Source organism: Lampris incognitus, chromosome 20 (genome assembly GCF_029633865.1).
Source record: "Lampris incognitus isolate fLamInc1 chromosome 20, fLamInc1.hap2, whole genome shotgun sequence".
Taxonomy (NCBI): Eukaryota; Metazoa; Chordata; class Actinopteri; order Lampriformes; family Lampridae; genus Lampris; species Lampris incognitus.
Genome location: NC_079230.1, coordinates 16,313,883 through 16,335,388, shown reverse-complemented (window position 1 = coordinate 16,335,388; position 21,506 = coordinate 16,313,883). Strand labels below are relative to the sequence as shown.

At 44.3% G+C, this 21,506-nt stretch overlaps 1 protein-coding gene across 1 annotated transcript in view; it reads right to left on the bottom strand.

The window, feature by feature from the left end:
- Window positions 1-9,935: 9,935 nt before the first annotated feature.
- LOC130130927 (protein phosphatase 3 catalytic subunit alpha) overlaps window positions 9,936-21,506 on the bottom strand; it is a 97,359-nt gene continuing 85,788 nt past the window's right edge. Inside the window, exons 11-13 of the mRNA XM_056300793.1 lie at window positions 21,002-21,086; window positions 20,048-20,145; window positions 9,936-11,871 (exon numbers count right to left, since the gene is read on the bottom strand). Coding sequence (XP_056156768.1) covers window positions 11,669-11,871; window positions 20,048-20,145; window positions 21,002-21,086 — 386 coding nt within the window. The 3' untranslated portion in view covers window positions 9,936-11,668. The remainder of the gene's footprint in view (window positions 11,872-20,047; window positions 20,146-21,001; window positions 21,087-21,506) is intronic.

Below are 21,506 nucleotides of genomic sequence, written 5' to 3'. Positions count from 1 at the left end.
ACCTCACCACCGATAACTTAACACATCAAACTGTGTCACTTCAGCAGCAATGCTGTCACACTAAACCACGCTTTGATCAAATATGATTTTTACATGGTTACAAGCCAACCAAAGCCAATTATAATGTCAGTGTTCTGGCTTTTCTTAAAAACAGGATAACCCAAAGCTCATTTCCTTCCAGTTGCAGGTTGGACCTCAACTCCCCCTGACTAGATCTCTTAAGAGGCCTTAAAACTTCTTGTATAAAACTTACTATGATAAATAATATATTTTAGTTAGATGGTTAGGTTCTTTAATTATTGTATATACCTCTGGAATAGGGCGGAATTTGAAAGGACTATGCTGTTCACTGCTAACACGTTTCTCTATTTTCTGTTTCAGGATTAAGCATTATAGAAATTGTAAATCAGTTTTTTAAACTTTTTTGTATTATTTTACCTTCCTGTTTTATTTCACTGATATTCCGACGTCTGACACTTGTGCAGTCTCGTGCTTGTTTTTTTTCTCACACACACTCACGCACACTATATATATATATATAAAATCCAGGGATTCGAGTATTCTTAATTAGAATAATTAAATTAATTTTTTAATTAGGTCTAATTAAAAAAATATATGAATCACTGGATTATTTTGCTCCTTATTTGTTGAGCACTTTCCCTACCACTGAGTGTTTAACAAAGTTTTATATATATATATATATATATATATATATATATATATATATATACACGCACACACACACCCACCCACCCACCCACACACACACACACACACACACACACCGATCAGCCAGAACATTACAACCACTGACAGGTAAGTGAATAACATTGATTATCTCGTTACAGTGGCACTGTCAAGAGGTGGGATCTATTAGGCAGCAAGTGAACAGTCAGTCCTTGAAGTTGATGTGTTGGAAGCAGGAAAAATGGGCAAGTGTAAGGATCTGAGTGACTTTGACAAGGGCCAAAATGTGGTTGATGGCTAGATGACTGGGTCAGAGCATCTCCAAAACGGCAGGTCTTGTGGGGTGTTCCAGGTATGCAGTGGCCAGTACCTACCAAAACTGGTCCAAGAATGAACAACTGGTGAACTAGTGACAAGTTCATGGGTGCCCAAGGCTCATTGATGCACATGGGAGCGAAGGCTAGCCCATCTGGTCAGATCCCATAGACAAGCTACTGTAGGTCAAATTGCTGAAAAAAGTGAAGACTGGCTATGACAGACAGGTGTCAGATCACAGTGCATCACAGCTTGCTGTGTATGGGGCTGTGTAGCTGCAGACCGGTCAGAGGGCCCATGATCACCCCTGTCCACCGCCGAAAGCACCTACAATGGGCACGTGAGCATGAGAAGTGGACCACGGAGGGGTAGTGTGATGCTCTGAGTAATGTTCTGCTGGGAATCCTTGGGTGGCATTCCTGTGGACGTTATTTTGACACATACCACCAACCTAAACATCGTTGCGGACCAGGTACACCTTTTCATGGCAACGGTATTCCCTGATGGCAGTGGCCTCAGGTGGTTTTAATGTTTTGGCTGATCGGTATGTATATATTTAGTATATGCACCCTAAACTCCTGTTGATAAAGAAGAGGCTAGCTCTTCCAGAGACGATCAACCGAGGACACATTCAAGCATTCACTTACATCCACAACTGGACACCACCAAGGTCAACTGTATGGTCTTTTGTTGCTGGCCACCCATCAAGCCCACTGTAGATGGACTGGATATCTTATTGAAATGTATCACACCATTGTTACTGAGGGGAAAACACCACAAGGTTGTTTTCCTTTGCTCAGATTTTCCACAGTTGGTTGAGGGACTCAGAGCAGCGACCTTTTTGTGACAAGGGCAGTTTTCCTAACCTCAGTATCCCTATTCGACCAAACATAGCCACAACAAACAGTGCCTGTTCATTTGCTCTGCCTCTTGGGTGTGAGAAAGTTTGTACCATGTAAGATGACCAGTGAGAAAGGTCAAACTCAGAACTGGAAACAAGCATTTGAAGTTTCACCGCAATGTGAATAAAACTCCCCATGGAATATTCTCATATTTACATTTCATGTTGACATAAGGAATGACTGATGTATTTTCTTTTTTTCTTCTTAAAAAAAAAACAACAACAACAACAACTACATAAACATTCTTTTCTTTGTCTCCATACTCCAAACGCATTAAGTTAATAGGGGGATTGTGGAGGAAACACCTTTACTGTGCGGAACTGCCAAAGTCTCAATTTCCCATCTATGCAGAGCGTTGCTGCAGTCAATGCCAAATTCCTTTGTTAGGGAAGCCTGTTTGAACCAAGCTCCGCACACAAACACACCAGCTGATCAATTACGACGCAAACTGTCACGACACTGAGCCACCCATCTGTGAGTGTGTAGGAGACGAACTGGGCCAGAAATCAGATCTTCTACACCTGAACTGTTTCCAGTGCTGGGGAGGAACTAGTTACATCTAACGGCATTACGAAATAAAATGACAAGAAAAATACCACTGTAATCTGTTTGTTACTGAGAAAAAAAATGTGTAATTACAGATACCAATCAAAATGTTGGTGATTACAAACATCCGAATATATTCTTTTTGGTAAAAAGCTTATTTGTTTTGGTGGTTATGCTTTAAAATCAAAACATTCCAATATTAATTCAAGTTATATTGAAGAACTCCACCCCCCCCCCTTTTCTCCCCTCTCTTCCGAGCTGTCCCGAACGGTGCTCCGCCCCCTCTGCCAATCCGGGGAGGGCTGCAGACTACCACATGTCTCCTCCTACACATGTGGAGTCGCCAGCCACTTCTTTTCACCTGACAGTGAGGAGTTTCGCCAGAGGGGGGGCGTAGCGTGTTGGAGGCTCACGCAATGTACCATGAACATTGCCCAGTTCCCCCTCCGCCCCCGAACAGGCGCCCCGACCGACCAGAGGAGGCACCAGTGCAACGACCAGGACACATACCCACATCCGGCTTCCCACTTGCAGACACGGCCTATAGCCTGGGTGCGTAAGATGGCGTCGTTCGACTTCCGACGTACGAGTACTTGCACAAGAACTTCCGCTCTGGTTTGTCGAGAGAAGAGATGGCTTTGTTATACACTCGCCGTTTGCAGGACCTCCCTAAAATCACGGTCAACGATGTACATCACATCGTGAGTGCTTCCTCGGTAGCTCAGGCGAGCAAAAAGGAAAAGCGGTTTAAGATGTATATTTCAAGCTACATCGACAACTACGAGGGTGAGTAACGGCATCATTAGAACTATGCTAGCCCGGGTGACCCTCACAATTTTGCAGGTAGACGACTCGATCAAGCGCCAGAAGCACATGAAATGCTCGTATGTAGCAAACCTTAGGACACAAGCCATAATACACGACATGGTAGTTTCACATTGTGTCTTCTGTACAGTTGTTAAAGTATAGCCAATTACTTATTGCAGTCTACTACGTGTGGGTGTGTGTGAGAGAGGCATGGTGGAGGGCTGGAGAAGTTGAACGGGTGAATTAATTTGGCAGGGGCGATTAAATGAAATGATACAAATCAGACATACCTGATGTAAAAACCAAATGTCCTCATCGGAACCTGAAAATCGCCTCAGGCTGAATTTGGACTGTAGCTGGACGGTCTCTAGTTGTTTCTGGAGCACTTCTATTTGTTTCCTCATTGACTCGTTTTGGGCCAGAACATCATCCAAAGCGGCAGGATTAGGAGCCACGCAATAGTCACGCTCTTGCAGGCAGCTGCTGACATCCATCTCATGGCCAGAGGAGTCCAGAGCTGGCAGAGGGGCGACAGCAGGGCGCTCCCGGCGCTCCCACACACCTAGCCTGGGTGCGGGTTTGGAGTACCCATTCCACGCCGAGTGTGGGGAAAACTCCTTCTGCGAAATCACCCGGTTCAAAATGCCGACCACATACTGAATCTTCGCTAGCCACTTAGCTCTTTCCTCGCAGTTACTAAGGAATGAATGGAAACTTAAAAGAGAATTATAGCGCGCCGTTTCGCACACTGTGGCACACAACGGTGTTCAGTGGAGCCTGATTCACGGCGTTGATACCTGAACGCCCCTTTTTGCCCTGTTTGATTCATTTATTTTTCGGACGGATAAGTTAGCAGCTAACGAATGATTCAGTAGGGCGTAAGCTTCCGTTTGTACCAGAAGTTCTTATGCAAACAGACACACCCGGAAGCTCCGCAGCGCGACATTAATGCACCGAGCCTATTGTGTCTGTAGGGACGCCCGACCAAGCCGGAGGTAACACAGGCATTCGAATCGGCGATCCCCGTGTTGGTAGGCAACGGAATATACCACCCGGACACCCTTCCTAAAAAAATGTATTTTATTTTTTTACCTGTGTAAGCGGTTATTTTCTTGCTCGATGCGGGATTCGATACGGGGTGTACTGCACCACAAGGCGACATCACTAACCGCTCGGCTTAAGGGACAGACTCATTAACTAGGGGCTAACGTCTCTCATTAGTAGTTTACACCTGTTTAAGCGTAATAATTGACCATGATTATAGCTGCAGGTGTCCTGTCAAGTTTCACCGGCGTCTCTTTTACAATGGTGGTCTATGGGGCAAATGCTTTTTGGGCCGCAGGGGATTTTCGCTGCAATACCGCGAGTGACCACTGGAAAAAATTGTCTTCAAGGCTGAGCGGCGGCGGCGCCGTATCCAGTGCTACTATAATACGTCCATGCTGATGCCCCAGTTAGCCCCGCCAGGCAAGTTCCACTTCACTAACGCCAATGAATGGCCAAAACGGATGAAGCGTTTTGAACGCTGCAGAATAGCGTCAGGATTGGACAAGCAAACCGAGGAATTTCATGTTAATGCTTTTATGTATGCGGCTGGCGATGACGCCGAAGATATCTTAAATGTATTACGTTTGACAGATGGGACAGAAAAAGTCATACAAATTAGCCACGGAAGCTTTCAGTGCACACTGCGTTAGCAAGAGGAACGTCGTCTTTGAAAAGGCACGCTTCAACAGCCGGAGCCAAGGGCCAGGTGAAAGTGTAGTCTTTCATAACGGCGGTGCACACACTTGCTGAACATTGAATTTGGAGCCCTGAGAGAACAGTTAACAAGGTCCCTTATTGTAGTTGGCATAAGAGATGCTAAGCTATCTGAAAACTTACAGTTGGATGCAGATTTGACATTACAAAAAGCTATGACGAGAGTGAGACAGCGCGCAGCAGTTAAAAAGCAACAGCCAATGCTACGAGGGACAGAGCAGGTGACCGGACATGTTGAAGTGATACACAAAGAGAACAGGAGGCAGAAGGGGCTGAAAGATAAAATGGATACCCAGTCATCTGGATGTGGCAGATGTGTACACTTGAGGAAAAACCTCTGGAAAGACTGTCCTGCTCGTGAAGTCGAGTGTAGGAGATGATACAAAAAGGGACACTTTGCTAAGGAATTTAACTCAACTGGTGGTGTCCGTGACATTACACAGGCACAGATAGAGAGCAAAGATGAGGAGGACTTTGCTTTCTTAGGAGAAATGTGCTCAGAGGAAACTTAGGAGTGGATTGAACTGTTGCAGTTGAACGGGGAAGAGACTGTTTTCAAACTGGACACTGGGGCAGCAGTCACAGCAATTTCGAGCAGCATGTTCTCCATCAAAAAGCATGGGATACTGCAACTGCCATGTAAAGTGCTGTATGGACCAGGAAATCACAGACTGGAAGTAAAAGGACGTTTTAAAGGTAAACTGAGCATTAACAAGGAAACAAAAAGATAACAACCGAACTATATGTTTACATTGTTATTGGACTGTCTAAGCCCCTACTAGGTCTCCCTGCAATAGAAGCTGTCACATTAATACGGCGTCTCCACACGGTCAAAGCCCAGCAGGAGGATGTTAAAGCCCAGTACTCAACAGTATTTTCTGGCTTAGGGAAATTGAGGGAGCCCTACACAATCGAGTTGGGGCCAGACGCCGTCGCATATGCTCTGTTAACTCCACGCTGCGTCTCCCTGCCGCTGCGTGACAAGGTTCAAGCAGAACTGAACCGTATGGAGGACATGGGGGTGATTTCTAAAGTGACACAACCCACACCATGGTGTGCTGGCATGGTCGGGGTGCCCAAGGCTCGGGAAGATACGATTGTGCGTAGACCTAATACACTTGAACAAGTGGGTGCAGAGAGATAGACATTTCCTCCCAGCGGTGGATCATACAGTAGCCATGCTGGCAGGGGCGAAAGTGTTCACGAAGCTGGATGCCACCTCTGGCTTCTGGCAAATCCCAGTGTCAGAGGAGAGCTCACCCCTGATGACATTCATCACCCCATTTGGGCGGTATGCATTCAATCGCCTACCATTTGGGATCTCATCAATCCCTGAGCATTTCCAGCATCGCATGTCACAGATGCTGGAGGGGTGTGCAGGAGTAGTGTGTCATGCTGACGACATATTAGTGTATGGAGAAAACATGCAGCAATATAATGAGAGACTGCATCAGGTGCTGAAGAGACTGAAAGAAGGACTGACACTGAACAACGAAAAATGTGAGTTCGCCAAGGACAGCATCATGTTCGTGGGTCACCGGATCACAGCAGATGGTGTAACACTGGATCCAGGCAAGGTCAGAGCTATCATGGAGATGCCTGAACCTACTGGGGTGGAAGGTGTGAGGAGAGTGATAGGGATGGCCAACTATCTGGGCAAGTTTTTACTCCACCTTGCATCATACACACACCCGATCAAAGACCTGCTCAGTGAGAAAATTGAATGGTGCTGGGGGACACCACAGAAAGAGGCATTTCAAAGAGTCTGAAAACAGAACTGACTTCCCCACGTGTGTTGGCTCCATACTCACCAACAGCAGAGATGTATATATCCGCTGATACCTCATCCTTTGGCCTTGAGGGTGTCCTGAGCCAACAACAGACAGATGGAACATGGAAGCCAATTGTGTTCATCTCAAGAGGCCTGTCTGAGGCTGAAAAACATTATGTACAGATCGAGGAAGCGGCTTTGGCAGCTACGTGGGCTTGTGAATGCCTGTCGCCCTATCTCCTGGGACTTAAATTCAAATTAGAGACTGATCACAAGCCACTAGTGCCACTGCTAGTACCAAGGCACTAGATGAGCTCCCCCCGAGAGTACTGAGATTCCGGCTGCAGCTGATGAGGTTCATGTTTGACACCATGCATGTACCTGGTAAATACTTGATAACAGCAGATGCATTACCAAGAGCCCCTGTGAAACACATGTTCACACAAGCAGAAAAAGACAACGAGACAGATGTCAAAGTGTTCTTGGATGCAGTCATTCAAAGCCTTCCTGCTACAGAAGTAAAATTGAAAGTAATTCAAGAGAATCAAAAAGCTGACCCCATATGTGCAAAGCTAATCAAGTACTGCAAGACTGAGTGGCCTGAGAAACATGCCCTCCCACCAGAGCTGGGGCCATACTGGCCTGAAAGAGAAAACCTCACCTTGGCTGGAGAGTTGCTTCGCAGAGGACAGAGGATCGTGATTCCCCGCTGCATGAGACAAGAAATCCTCTACAACCTTCACAGTGGTCACCAAGGTATTTTAAAGTAAAGGGCAAGGGCCCGCCAGTCTGTCTGGTGGCCAGGACTGTCTGTACACATCAGTCAGATGGTGGAGAACTGCAGCACATGTTCACAGCACAGGGCAGAGCATAGAGAGCCCTTGATGACCACTCAAGTGCAAGAGAGACCCTGGCAACAGGTGGGTACAGACTTATTCTTCTGGGAGGCAAATACTTACCTTCTCGTAGTGGATTATTTTTCAGGCTACAGTGAGGTAGCTCACCTCAAGGTAGCTTCTGCCAACACTGTCATTGTTGCTCTGAAGGAAAGTCAGCCGCCATGGAATACCGGAAACAGTCATATCTGATAGGGGGGCGCAATACAGCTGTGCACTCTTCAAAGATTTCGCCACAGAGTATGGTTTTACACGTTACCAGCAGTCCGAGGTAGCCACCGGCGAATGGGGAGGTGGAGCATGCAGTGGCTACTGTACAAAGACTGGAAAGGAGGAGGTGAGAAAACAAAGGCTTTGCTGTCATACCGCACCACACCTCTGGAAAGTGGTTATTCCCCTGCACAACTCATCATGGGGAGACAGATACGCACCACCACACCACAGCTCCCGACATCCTCATGTCCACGTTGGCGGAACATCCGAGGATTCAGGAGGTCTGAGAAGCAGGCAAAAGATAACCAACAACACCACTACAACCTGCGTCACAGAGCTCGTCCTTTACCACCACTGCAGTCGGGCCAAAATGTGTGGCTCCCGAGAGAGAAGAAAACAGGGGACTGTCATTCAACATGCAACAACACCCAGGTCCTACATCATACTCACAGATGAAGGATAGGTCAGGAGAAATCACACACATATGCGCACAGTACACCATCCACAACCTCAGACACCACTTGATACACCCGATACAAACACTCATATAACCAGAGACACAAACAGTCCCAAACATACTGACACAACCAACACACCAACACCATATGTGACAGGTTCAGGCCGAGTGTCACGCCCTCCAGTGCGTCTGGATTTGCAAATATGTATTGTATAAATGTTCTGTAAAGATTTGACATGTCAGAGGGGTTCTTACTAAAAGGGGGAAGTGTCCTGTAAAGAGGATTCTAGTTGAGCTGTGTTATTGTTGCCACATGGAAATTTTTGTGTTACACGAGTCTTAATAAAATGTTAATGCATCGTACACTCGGCTCTCCGGCTCATCATAACACTGGCACAGCCTTGGTGTTAACATAACAGATGAGGTAGTGGAGACAAACAGGACTTCTGCTTTCAGTGTGGGAAGATGTTGGCACGAATTCACGTTTGCGGTGGCCTCACCCAGTGCCGTCCATGCAATGTCTTTGTCCATGTCTAAGTTTGTCTTCATTTGATAGCTGGGAGAGCTTGGTCTGCTGCGTCCTGTGGGCCCAGGGACCACCGCCCTGCCTGGAGCTGTGCCCAAAGAGGTAACACGGAGTGTGGTCTGACAGGACGTGGAAGGAGGGCAGGCTAAGCTAACTGCTAGCCCATGCAGACCGGCAGTTCCGATAACACCGAGGGTGATAGGGCGGCGGCCTCGCCTTGACTGTGTTTTTAGTGTCATCGTGTGGAGTGCAAGGAGGTGTGTCGAAGATGTCTGGCTGGGAGAGCTAGCGTTGGATCAGCTAAGGGAGCCTGGTCTGCTGCATCCTGTAGGCTCAAGGACCATGGCCCTGACCAGAGCTGTGCCCGAAGAGGAATCACCGAGGGTGGGCTGATAGGACGCGAAGCGGGGCAGGCTAAGCTAACTGCCAGCCCATGCAGACCGGCAGTTCTGACAGTCATCCTGGTTGGCATTCGTTCTCCTGGACAGTATTTTTTGTTTCTTTAGTTTAGATATGTGTTAGTTTGGATATATGTGTTCTTGTAGTTTTTGGATGTGTTTTTGTCTTTGTGTTGCACTGTTGTGGGCTGGGGAAAACGATGTTTCATTTCATGTGCATAAATGCATGAAATAAAATAAGGGTTTCTGTTTCTGACATACATGTTGAAGAAAGAGGGGTAGACATGCACCAGAAAAAGCTGCCCAATTTGTCCCCAGGGCGTTGCCACCAGGCCCTGGCCGACATGGTGTCAAGGTTATCTGCAAGTTTATGTATTTCTGAAACACAATTTTTGTTTGTTTTGTTGCTGGTTTGATATTTGGGGGGAAAAGGTATACGGCACCAAAATCTGGGTAAAATATTGCAATGGTACATATTGGATCATTAGCCCTTTAATACAGCTCCATTCAGCCACCATGCAAAAATGCCCAAAGGATTTTGTACAATGTATTACATTTTATTTTTGATGGTTGCATATTCATTGGCAGAGAAACCGAGAGTATAGGACAGACTGGCTTAGACACGCACGCACACACACACACGAAATGCAGGTTCATTTCCAGGTTGAAATTCATGCACATTTTTATTTAACAGTTATATAAAATACTTTTTCATAGTTGCAAGTGCATGCCTCATCTGCCAACAGTTTTGAAGTTAAGTTACAAAAGCAAGGCTTCATGTCGTGTAGTGAATTACTTGGGCACTTAAGCAGTTCTTAAAAAAGATCCTACGTTTTTTTTCTTTTCCGTTTCATCTTTAAAGTATTGAGCAGTATCAAACCTGTAACTGATATACAAAGCAGAGTTCCAAATGATATTAAGTTATATTAATCAAATTTCACTTTCTGTGGCACATTTACAAAACATAAACAGAACCGATTAAACTGTTATTATGACACTAACAGCTATCATGCAATTTTGAGTTCCACGTGTAACCACACACACACACCTCACGAGAATTGTCAAACATGCGTATAATTGGACGGTGTGCAGGTTAAAAATATGATTTCTCATCCCATCTTATAGTTAAATGCTTCAATTACAAAAGAAGTTGAAGGCATATAGCATGATCATCGTGTTAATTGAAAATATGCAGGTATATGCAGTCTCCAGTATATGTTTCACTAAAGCGCAGTATAATTGAAAACGGGCCCGTTGAAGCCCAGGTATTCAGATTTTCTACATTTTCCTTTCTTTGATTTTATAAAACATGCATAGGCAGACACTTTAAGTTTATTGTTTGTTTTTTTTCCTTTTGTTTTTTTTTTTTACACAATATTGGTTCTATGTTTTTACTTTGTTCGCCATACTTAAAAAGAAAAAAATGAACACTCAAGAAATCCAGCAAGCCACAATAAATCTACCCCCCCCTTCCCAATGGACACAAAATAAACATATCTGCAAATGATAGATAGGTAAATGTAAATTCCAGTTATGAAACTCAAGAAAATAGGATTTCATTACCGAGTTATTTAGCCATTATACAGAAAAATCAGGTCAAAGCACACACACCAAAGGAACCTGAGGTAAGCATAATCTGTACAAAACCATAGAACTTTCTATTATTTGGCATTTTTGACAACGTTGCAACATTCTTTTTAAGACTGCCTAATTCATTTCAGAGCTATTTTAAAAGAGTAGCAAAAAAAAAAAAGTTATCAATAAATAGTCCTTATTTAGTTTGTACACCCTTATGTTAAAAACATTATCTCATGTTCTGTCCTTTTTAGTGCTGTATTTTGTAAACGTACAATAGTTAGTAAGAAGTTACACAAGTTTCCATTTCGGTGTAAATGAGCGACGGTCGACCAAAACAAAACAAAAACAAAAACAACAACAAACAAAAACGGAACAAACCTCTTTACGATTTCTCTCTCGTTCATATCAATCAAGCATATATCGCGACCATTTAGAAATGTGAACAAGGAATAATTTAGCAGATCTGATTACGAACTCTGTATATGTATCTACATCTATATATATCTACATCTATATATAGATATATCTATATATAGATGTATCTATATATATAGATATAGTTTCTTGAAGGCAAATCCCAAGCTAGCAAATGAGATGTCAGCCCTGACACGTGTCATAAGCCCCTCCCCCACCCTGAACTCCTTCCAATGCTCACCCTCCCTCCCTCCTGTCCTTGCCCAGACCTCTCCACTCCATCTGTTTGCCGCTTTTTTCCACAGTGGCATGCTCAGACGAGGACTGAGGTCGGCTCTGCCCCATCAGACAATGAAAGGGGGTAGGGGGGCGGGGGGCAGGGGCGCCAGGTGGCCCTTCACTGGATGTTCCCGCCGCTGCTGGTGCTCCCTTTGGCATCAGTGCCGTTGCTCTCCGAAGACAGCGCCTTGTTGAGGGAGTTGAGGCTGGCGTCGGACGGCAGCGCATCTCGCCGAGGCGGCATCCTCTCGTTGATGCGGTCCAGGCCTTTAGCCTCCTCGAAGCTGGTGATCTTGTGCTGGGGTGAGAAGCCCTTGATGGCTGTTGGAGGATGGAAGAGGAGAGGGAAATATGTGTGTGTGTGTGTGTTGGGGGTGGGGGTTGGGAGTGATTTGGACAGAGAGGCAGAGAAAACGGTTTTAGAAAAGGAGAAAACATCTTCTGTTTCACATGCTCTCTAAAATCGGTGTAGGCCCTTTTTTGTATTTGTGTTGTCAGTTTGGTGTGGGAGAGAGGCCTTGCTAACTGACATGACATTTATGATTCCATTAAACTGTTAGGGGGCGGGGGCGGCGTTTGACGGCCTGCTGCTGAATTAATTGACAGGACAAGTGGTCCATGACAGATTAAAGGCTTGATAGGCCCTGCTTCCCCCGGCTAATCCTCACTCAGCTGTACTGACCTGGAAAGACGGCGGCTATTTTTTGTAACTGCGAGTATGGAATAAAAACCAAGAGGATGTCAGAAGATAAAAAAAAAAAGAAGTAGAAAAAAAGAGGTAGTCTACAAGTCTTCAACCAGATGCCATCTTCTCTTTGGCGGTCTGAACCCTTGAAATGAAGGACAGCTGAAAGGAGGAAGGAGCTCCTCTTTCCATCGCCTCCTCTTCACTTTCTGCTCCGCAAAGTTTTGTTGACCTAAAATTCAATCATCTGCTTCAGATCCCCATGGACTTTGCTCAATACCTTCTGTTTTAATCCATTTGCATACTCCTCCCTCCTGTCTGTGCGATGAAAACTTTGTCTGCCATTTTCACGCTGACTACGTCTGAGGAGTCTTCTCCCAGCTACTCCCGCCTCCTCTTTTAACCTCTCCAACACTTGACGGGCTTTCTTCTCTGCTTCTCTCGCGCTCATATTGTCTTAAAACAATTCCACCAAGACACTGACTTCCTCTCCACTCCTCCAGACGCTTGTTGCCGATTTACTCCTCTCCCTGACCACCATCTGCAACCTCTCCCCGATATACGACTTCACATCATAAAGCCTTAAAGCTGAAATCTGGGACGTTTTCTTCATTAATGAATCATCTGGACCACGGATTCAGATTACACAATACCAACTGGCATCTTTACAGTGGTTGGAGACGGTTTCCATTTACCAACATTGACATTTTTGACAGGGTAAGATGAAACCTGGTGCAGCAGCAAACACATTCTTACTCTATCGATTCTACAATCAATATCACAGCGGGACAGTGTTCCAAGTTTGATGTAGTTTGCACTACATTAGATTAACCTGTGTTAGCTTTGCTCCGAAGTCAATTTTTACAAGGGTGGGAACTAGTGCTGCACGATTTCGTGAAAAAGTCATATTGCAAGTATTGTGGACAATATTGTGATATAATAAACAAATTTATACATATACAAATAATACAAATTTGTCATGTTGCTGCGGCATGTAGCGACTTTCATTTTGCATGTTTTACACAGTACCTTTGTGCTCATATAGTATTGCCATATAACAGTGGTCGCTTTTTTGCCACCAGTTCATCAGCGTTAACCTGCTCATTGTCATCGGTATCCATTTTTTCCTTCTTTCTGGTCTGCACACAGCACACCGGGTAGTCATGTGACTGTAGACAGAGACTGATTGGTCATCTCTTAATTATGGGCGTAGATATGCAGACTGCACGCATTTTATTATTTAATTAAATCGCAGCCTTTTGCGGTTCTATAGTTGCAAAGGCTGACATCGCAATTGCGACCACGATCAGATTAATCGTGCAGCACTAGTGGGAACTGTTTAATGCTGCGCTGATGGCACGCAAGCAACAATGGCTGCTACACCTTGTTTGTAGTTCTTGCTGCCAGAGGGAGGCACACATCGGGGAAATCTCGGATTTCAGCTTTAAAGTCTGCTTGTCAGTCCTCTTCAAGAAGTCCAACCGTGGCCCATCTGCCATAAAGAACTATAGGACGGCATCTTTCCCTTCTTTGCTCCGCAACCTTTTTGAACATCCTGTCTCAAACCGACCCTCTCAGTGTCTCTAACAGCAGTGCCTGATTGACACCACACCAATCTGGTTTTCATTCTCCTAGAGCTTCTCCATTTTCATTCCTCATCCGCCTACGATCATCCATGACCTTTGACCCCAATCAACTATCTGGTGCTCCTTGCTGCACTAGCTGCCCTGAAGATCTCCGGATCCACTTTCTCAATTGTTTTGTTTCCTGACACTTGTAATGGGACTGTTCCTGGCCAGAGGGACAAAGACAGGGGTTGCTCTTCTTGTCTGGTTTGCTTGTAATGTTGGTGAGCTAAGCAATTCAAGTTTTTTCTACTGTGGAACTCAGGATAAGTCACTGTGGCTAAAATTAATTTTTCTACAAAGCACTTATTTAAAAATGTGTCTAACAGCATGTGTATCATTACTGTAACTGTCAATCTGCTTATTTTTTTCTTTTTTGCAATTACACATCAGAAATTACCAATGTAAAGGGGTACAAAACTCTTGTCATACAATAACCACACAATAACATCTTTAACCAGAGTTTCAAAATGACATTACCCAAATTACAAAAAAATTACATAATCCTACTAAAACTACAGGGGGTATTCCTGGCATTAGGGTCAAAAGGCTTTCATTGTGCCACTTTGTCATGTATAATAAATACATTTATTTGTCTGTGAAATGACAGCTGCGAATGAGAGTATTTTGCATGTAGTAAAAGTAAAGGAAACTGCCATTTCCCAAAGATTACATCAATCCCCGAAACGGCCGGTACTCTGTTAAAGTTGGATGCCACTTTGCCGGCAATAAGGTAAGAAAATATGGCGACTGCCAAATATTATCCTTGCTTAAAAAGGCACAAGTGAGGAATACCTGAAGACCCCAAACATCCGGATCTCCCCAACACATCACAGATTAAAAATGACCAAAAAGACAAAGGAAAATGGTCAAAGACAGACGTAAGAACAAGGGAGGGGGAAAAAAAGAGAGGAAAAAAAGAAAAACAAAAAAGAAAGAGTGGGCCCCATTGAGACATTCACCCCCACATAATTGTACCACGTTGAGACTGAGCTTACGTACAAAGACACTACAACGGTACTTGGGGTGCTAACCACTTGTGAAGCCTGCTTGGAGCATGCAGCAATTACTGGGGCTTGGAGTTTATGAGAGGTGGTGGTCACAAACAGTACTAGAGAGAAGTGGTTGGAAATAAGTGCAAACAAGGTTGGAATAGTGAAATCAGAAAACTCAAAAGATGCTTGATTTGGTGAAAAAGCCAATGAACACAGTAAAACCAGACTGAAATGTCAAGAGGTGCATAATAATCATCTAAACCAAGAGTGAATTTGTCATTTCGATGTGAAAACTTGCACAGGGTTTGTTTTACACCCAATTTTCAATTATCTGGATCCAGGTTCCTTGGTACTTCCACCTCTCATACAGCCTGGGGTCGTAATGGCAGAAATAATATTTCAGGGAGGATTCTCCTATTCTGGATGAAGGGCTGTGTGTGTGTGTGTGTGTGTGTGTGTACTATTTTAGATGACAAATTGAGGGGGGTGTGAATAAGTGGGCTGATGGGTAGTGGAGTTGTGTTGCTGCACAGCGCAGGTCAAACAGGTTATTAGCAGCTCACAGGAAAGAACACGACACAGCAGGGGCACAGAGGATCCACACGGGAAAAGAAGCTGAAGAAGTGTCTCAACACTACCATGGACCGTCCTCTAGGGGCGCTAGAGAGGAATTATCTGACAATTCCAACGTAAATAGCAGCTAGCACACTACTATTTAGCTCACAGTTGAGGTTGTTCTTGCGCCAGTGACAACTTTTAAGGATTTACTTTAGGAAAAAATCCAATTAAAAGGCCTCCTTTTGGAGAACAATTTTGTTTTCTTTCAATTCGTGTCTGATTTCAAGTCACACTATGAAATTGCGCATTGTGCTAAATTTGGCAACAACAATACACAACTGCTTCAACTGTTTTAAAGGGGAAATAATAAACTTTCATTGCAAGATTTCATTTTAATTGTGTGAGGGCAGAGCAGAGGCTAGACTATTATGTTTGTGATGTATACAGCCTTATAAATAAGTAAAATTCATAACACTTAATGATCCTCTACCTAGACCACACTGGAGAGTTTTTGCATAAAACAAATGCTTTCTCTGAGGCAATTCTTGCTTTGGCAACATTCATTAAGCCATAAATGAACGAGTTTAAGTTACCACACAAGTTGTGAACTGAGTAAATTCAAGGGAATACTGCTGTAACCTGCCATAGAGGATCTGCTCTGGTGAAACACATCCAAGATGCAGCAACTTTGATGAGTTTCACAACATACTCCTAAATGCCTCTTCGGCCTCCAGTAAGCGTTAAAATATATTTATTGTATGGCTCCTATTGGTCAGTGGAGCGCTTCATGATTTTCTGGATTTTTTTTTCCTGAGTTGCTTCTAAATAGAGTTGGTTAAATAAATGTTTCTTGTTACCATCTGCAGGAAATCCCCCAGCATTTGAGTGAGATATGCAAGATTTGGCAAATTTAAAGTAGGTGGAATATTCTAACTTTTCTGAGTTGCCTCAAATGAACAAGTTGAACAAGCAGATTTGTTCATTTGGCGGGCCTGCGCTGCTAAACATAATGAAAGGATGTTGTTTTCATTTTTGGATGTCTTCCTGTTTCAGCCCTTGAACACAAACTCCATTGAATAAGCTATCCAAGTGATTGTCTTGCTCACACAAGCGAACACTAACCTGCAGGCTTTAGTTGGATAACATAACATGTGCTTTGCACTCACATGAATCACAGTTTCCCATGTATGAGTCCTGTGATTTTGAAATCTGTGCTGTGAAATCTGTTCCCCTTTAAAAACCTTGAGACCACATGGTAACTGTACTTTTACTTTTTTTTTTTTTTGGTTAAAAATATGCCACAATTTGTTAGCCCCAAACACCCAACACACTATTCAAGCACCAGCGAGATGGATGAAAACCCAGCGGGAGCCCCCTGTCTATTGCCGTGAAAGCAACAGAAGAGGGCGGCCAGACCCATTTACCTTCATCAGCCTCAATAGCTTCAATAGTAGCTGAAGAGAAGAAGAGGGAAGTTGCAAAACGAATGAGAGAAGTGAGCAGAGGAGTTCATTTTGTCCCAAGAAACAAGTCAATGAGCAGCAAAGAGAGAGCCAACGCTGACAGACAAACGTCAACATGATCTCCACGGTCATGACGACGGACAGGTGAATGTTAGCGAGAAACGGCTGGGGGTGGGTGGGGAGGGTGAGGGGTTAAAAAGGGGTGGGGAGGCGTGGGTTACACAAAGCAGACTTTTACTTTCCTTTAAGTTCCAGATCTGTGAATGGGGAGTGTGTGTGTGTGTGTGTGACAAACACGACTTCATAGAGTGCATCGCCCGAGTTTTTGAAGATGTGCGGTCTCCCAAAAAAAAAAAAAAAAAAATAATTAAGGGGGCTAAGTTGTAGTGCTAGCAGGCGATTAGCTAACTCCCAGTATTTACCCACTTATTACCAATTTACTACCCATTAAATGCACTGCAGAAAAAAAGGGAAGGTGAAATATGAAGGATGTGTTCAAAGGACAAAGGGACATGGGACGTAAAAGTTGTAAATGTGCTGGGGTGATGATTATGCTTTAGCGTCAAAGCCGAGGTGAGAGAGAGGTACGATGAGACGTGCGACACTGTTACTATATTGTGTGAAGTGTACCACAGCATCTGGAACTGCAGAAGAAGCATCTTTGGATGTGAAACATCAAAAGTGCTAACATACCTTTGTTACAAAAAGGAAGACGTACAGTAGAGTAAACCTTTGGCATATTTACCATGTATCAAATTCTATTTTTTTTGTACTGGAATCCTTGAGAAAACAGATTTAGGTAAATCATTACACAAAGACCTGCACACAAAGACATGAGGTAGAAGTGTACAGCAAAATAAAATACAGCTCCACAGTAATACTCAAAAAACTAAACTGCCGTGAAGATGAGCAGAAATTACGGAGGAACAGAAGAGCAAACAGACACGGGTGAGGGCTAGGGAGGGGTTGGAACAAAAACCGGTGACTGATGGAGTCAACATTAGGGTAGAAGCACATTGGCTTTCTTGCCTGGACAATGTGATTTTACCAATGCTGCCGCAGAAATCACTGAGCATCACTCAACCTCCATTGTTGCTCCTCAGCTATCTCCTTTACTTCCAAAAGGCTGACTTGTGTTGGAATGCCCTTGGGTTTATGTGTTTGCGTGTTAAACTCGGGCCCTCAGTGCATTCAGGAAGTACCTGTATTAAGTATTTACTGTTGTCTCCCATAGCTTGAGATATGAATGGCTATATCCACTTACTTGTAATTCCATTCCATCCATCCATTATCCAAGCCGCTTATCCAAATTAGGGTCGCGGGATGCTGGAGCCTATCCCAGGAGTCATTGGGCGGCAGGCGGGGAGACACCCTGGACAGGCCACCAGTCCATCACAGGGCCGACACATTCACACCTAGGGACAATTTGGTATGGCCGATTAACCTGACCTACTGGACTGTGGGAGGAAACTGGAGCACCCAGAGGAAACCCACGCAGACACGGATAGAACATGCAAACTCCACACAGTGGACAACCTGGGATGACTCCCAAGGTTGGACAACCCCGGGGTTCGAACCTAGGACCTTCTTGCTGTGAGGAGAATGCGCTAACCACTGCGCCACCCCTTACTTGTAATATCATATAGATATACCAATACAATAGGAGTCATTTGGACAATTAATCCAGGCTGATTCCGACAGCAGACAAAATGATTCTATGGAGATAGGAATATGTTAACTGCTTTAAAAGGAAACAAAACCCCGTCTAGAATCACTAGAAAAAAAGCCCTAAAGAAACCATCAGTGTTTTATGTCTCCTATTCACTATCAATGGAGCAATGCTGTGCTATGTGCTGTATGGGTTAGTCTTGGTTCTTGGTTCTGGACTCTCCCATTAAACTTGAATATCATGACATGGGAACATGTGCAAATTCCTGACATGCAAAGTGAGTGGCACCCTATCTTATTGCATAAGCTTGCTTAAATCATGGCTTTAAAATCCAAATCATTGGGTTGTACATTATGTGTGCACTGAGGGGTCGTGTGTGAATTTCTGTGGTCCATGTCCAGCACACTATTTAGTGAAAGCCAAGGGAGTGGAGGCTGAAAATGTGGGAGAACCAATGAGAGGAGAGTGAAGTCGTTTGGATTCCTGCAAAATTCTGTGGATGACGAGGCGGGTAACAGCTATCCGCCATTCATCCACAGTCGGTTATGTCAATTCCAATTCATCCATTGAATCACAGTCGGCCCCCTGCTCTCCCTCTCACAGAGCCCTTTGAGATTCAAGCTACATCCGATTTTGGAGCGTAATGCTGTCTGTTTCTGTTGAAACAGAAATCGGATTACGGGCTAAATTTGATGTAAAGGCGATTCTAGTGAGCCTTTTACTTCCTGGCTGCAGCTGGTTATCAACTTATTTAAGGAGTGGTTGGAATTCAACATGGCGGGGTGGAGGTTTAATACTCGTCTCACGAAAAACACAGTGAACAGAATACTTGCACAACCGATTATACCTGCAGTTTCTAGGGAGAAAAGAGAAAGAAAAAGATACAGACAATATTTGAGATAAACCAGCGGATTACAGAGACAGGAACGGGAAGACAGGATAAAACTGGTGAGACATCAAGAGGGGAGACACTGGAAAGGACAGGCTGGGTTAAAAAACAAAATCTCTTGAATGCATTCAACATTGTTTGGGGAAGGGATTGTGGCTGAAGAAAATACTGATATCTGGGTTGACGCTTCAAAGTTATCTGGGGTATATATCAAATTTATTGACGATGGTTTTCCCCAGCCCTGCTATGGTCTGCATAGACAGACCAGCTGTTATTTCTTACTAACATGCAACTGAATATGGAATAACAGGTAAATATGGAAGCTGACCAGGAAAAATAAAATCATAAAATACGCTTCTGAAAAGATATCACTTTGCTTAACACTACAAGGTAATAAATGAAATTTTCAAGTTTTGCTTGCAACAACAAAATGAATTATCAAGATGGTATGTGAGGGGAAAAGAAGGAGACAACGTGTTACATAAACAGTGAGGCAGTAATATTGCAAAAATGGTGCTGAAGACTGGGGGAGGTAAATGGTATCCAGTGTGTGTGAGAGACGCTTTCAGGGGCCATAGACGAGGGTCTTGGGGGTGTGCGGTGATGGTCTTACCATTCTGGAGCTTTTCCTTGCCACCAGATAGCACTCCACTGGGTAGCATGCCTGTCGGGGTAAGACCCTTCAAAGTCAGCACACTCTCGCTCTCCTCTCTGGAAGGACACATACACACGCACGCACATGCATGAATGAATGAAGACACACACGTAGGCAGAAAAACACACACACACACACACACAAACACACACACACAAACACACACACACACACACACACACACACACACACACACACACACACACACACACACACACACACACACACACACACACACACACACACACACACACACACACACACACACACACAAGAAAGCGTAAAATTTCAACAGAAATATCTTTTGAAATCTTAAAAACCCATTTTGCAAATGTCCTGTCCATACCTCCAATAATATTTTTATTCATTTCTGATTATTTTCACCATATTTTGCCTTTTACTTTCACACTCTGTTAGTTTCTGTTGTCATTGCTCATTTCATCCATCTACCCACTATCCAAGCCACTTATCCCAATTGGAGTCACGGGGATGCTGGAGCCTATCCCAGCAGGCATTGGGTGGCAGGCGGGGAAACACCCTGGACAGGCCGCCAGGCCATCACAGGGCTGACAAACACACACACATTCACACCTAGGGACAATTTAGTATGGCCAGTTCACCTGACCTACATGTCTTTGGACTGTGGGAGGAAACCGGAGCCCCCGGAGGAAACCCACGCAGACACGGGGAGAACATGCAAACTCCACACAGAGGACAACCCAGGACGACTGCCAAGGTTGGACTACCCCGGGGCTCGAACCCAGGACCTTCTTGCTGTGAGGCGACCGCACTAGCCACCGCGCCGCCCCTTCGTTTCATTACATTCTTCTTCATTATTCTATTATATTCTTCATCAGTCTTCATAATCTTATTATTCAGCTTTTACCTGAAAAGGTTTACGCAGTTCATTACCTGAGCACAGAGAACACCCTGGCCATCTTGCCGATGGCGCGGATCTTGTTACGGATGACCTCCTTACGGGCAGAGGCTGTTGCACCTGGGTGGGTTGAAAGTGAAGACAAGGTCATACACAAAGTTGCACGCATGCATGCACATAAACAGGCACACGTCAGGCCACGTCAGTGGCAGTGTTGTCTAGTGAGCATGGCGTATACTGTGCAGGTGTCTATATTAACTATATTAACTCATCAATTGATTTTGGGAGTATCTCAAAAAAAAATTTCTACAGCTAGGCAAATATACTATAACTTGATTAGATACTTTTTTTTGCCAAAAGGTGTGCATTAAACCAAAATCAGATCATGACAAAAACACAATCTGGTTATTGTAGCTTAATGTACAAACCAAACAAAATGCTTTGAAACCAAACACACATAAGCAACTGGCAGAGGAACTCTCAGCATCGAGTGCGTTCATGCTGCCTGTCTCGATGGCCTGACTTGGCTAAGTCGCTACT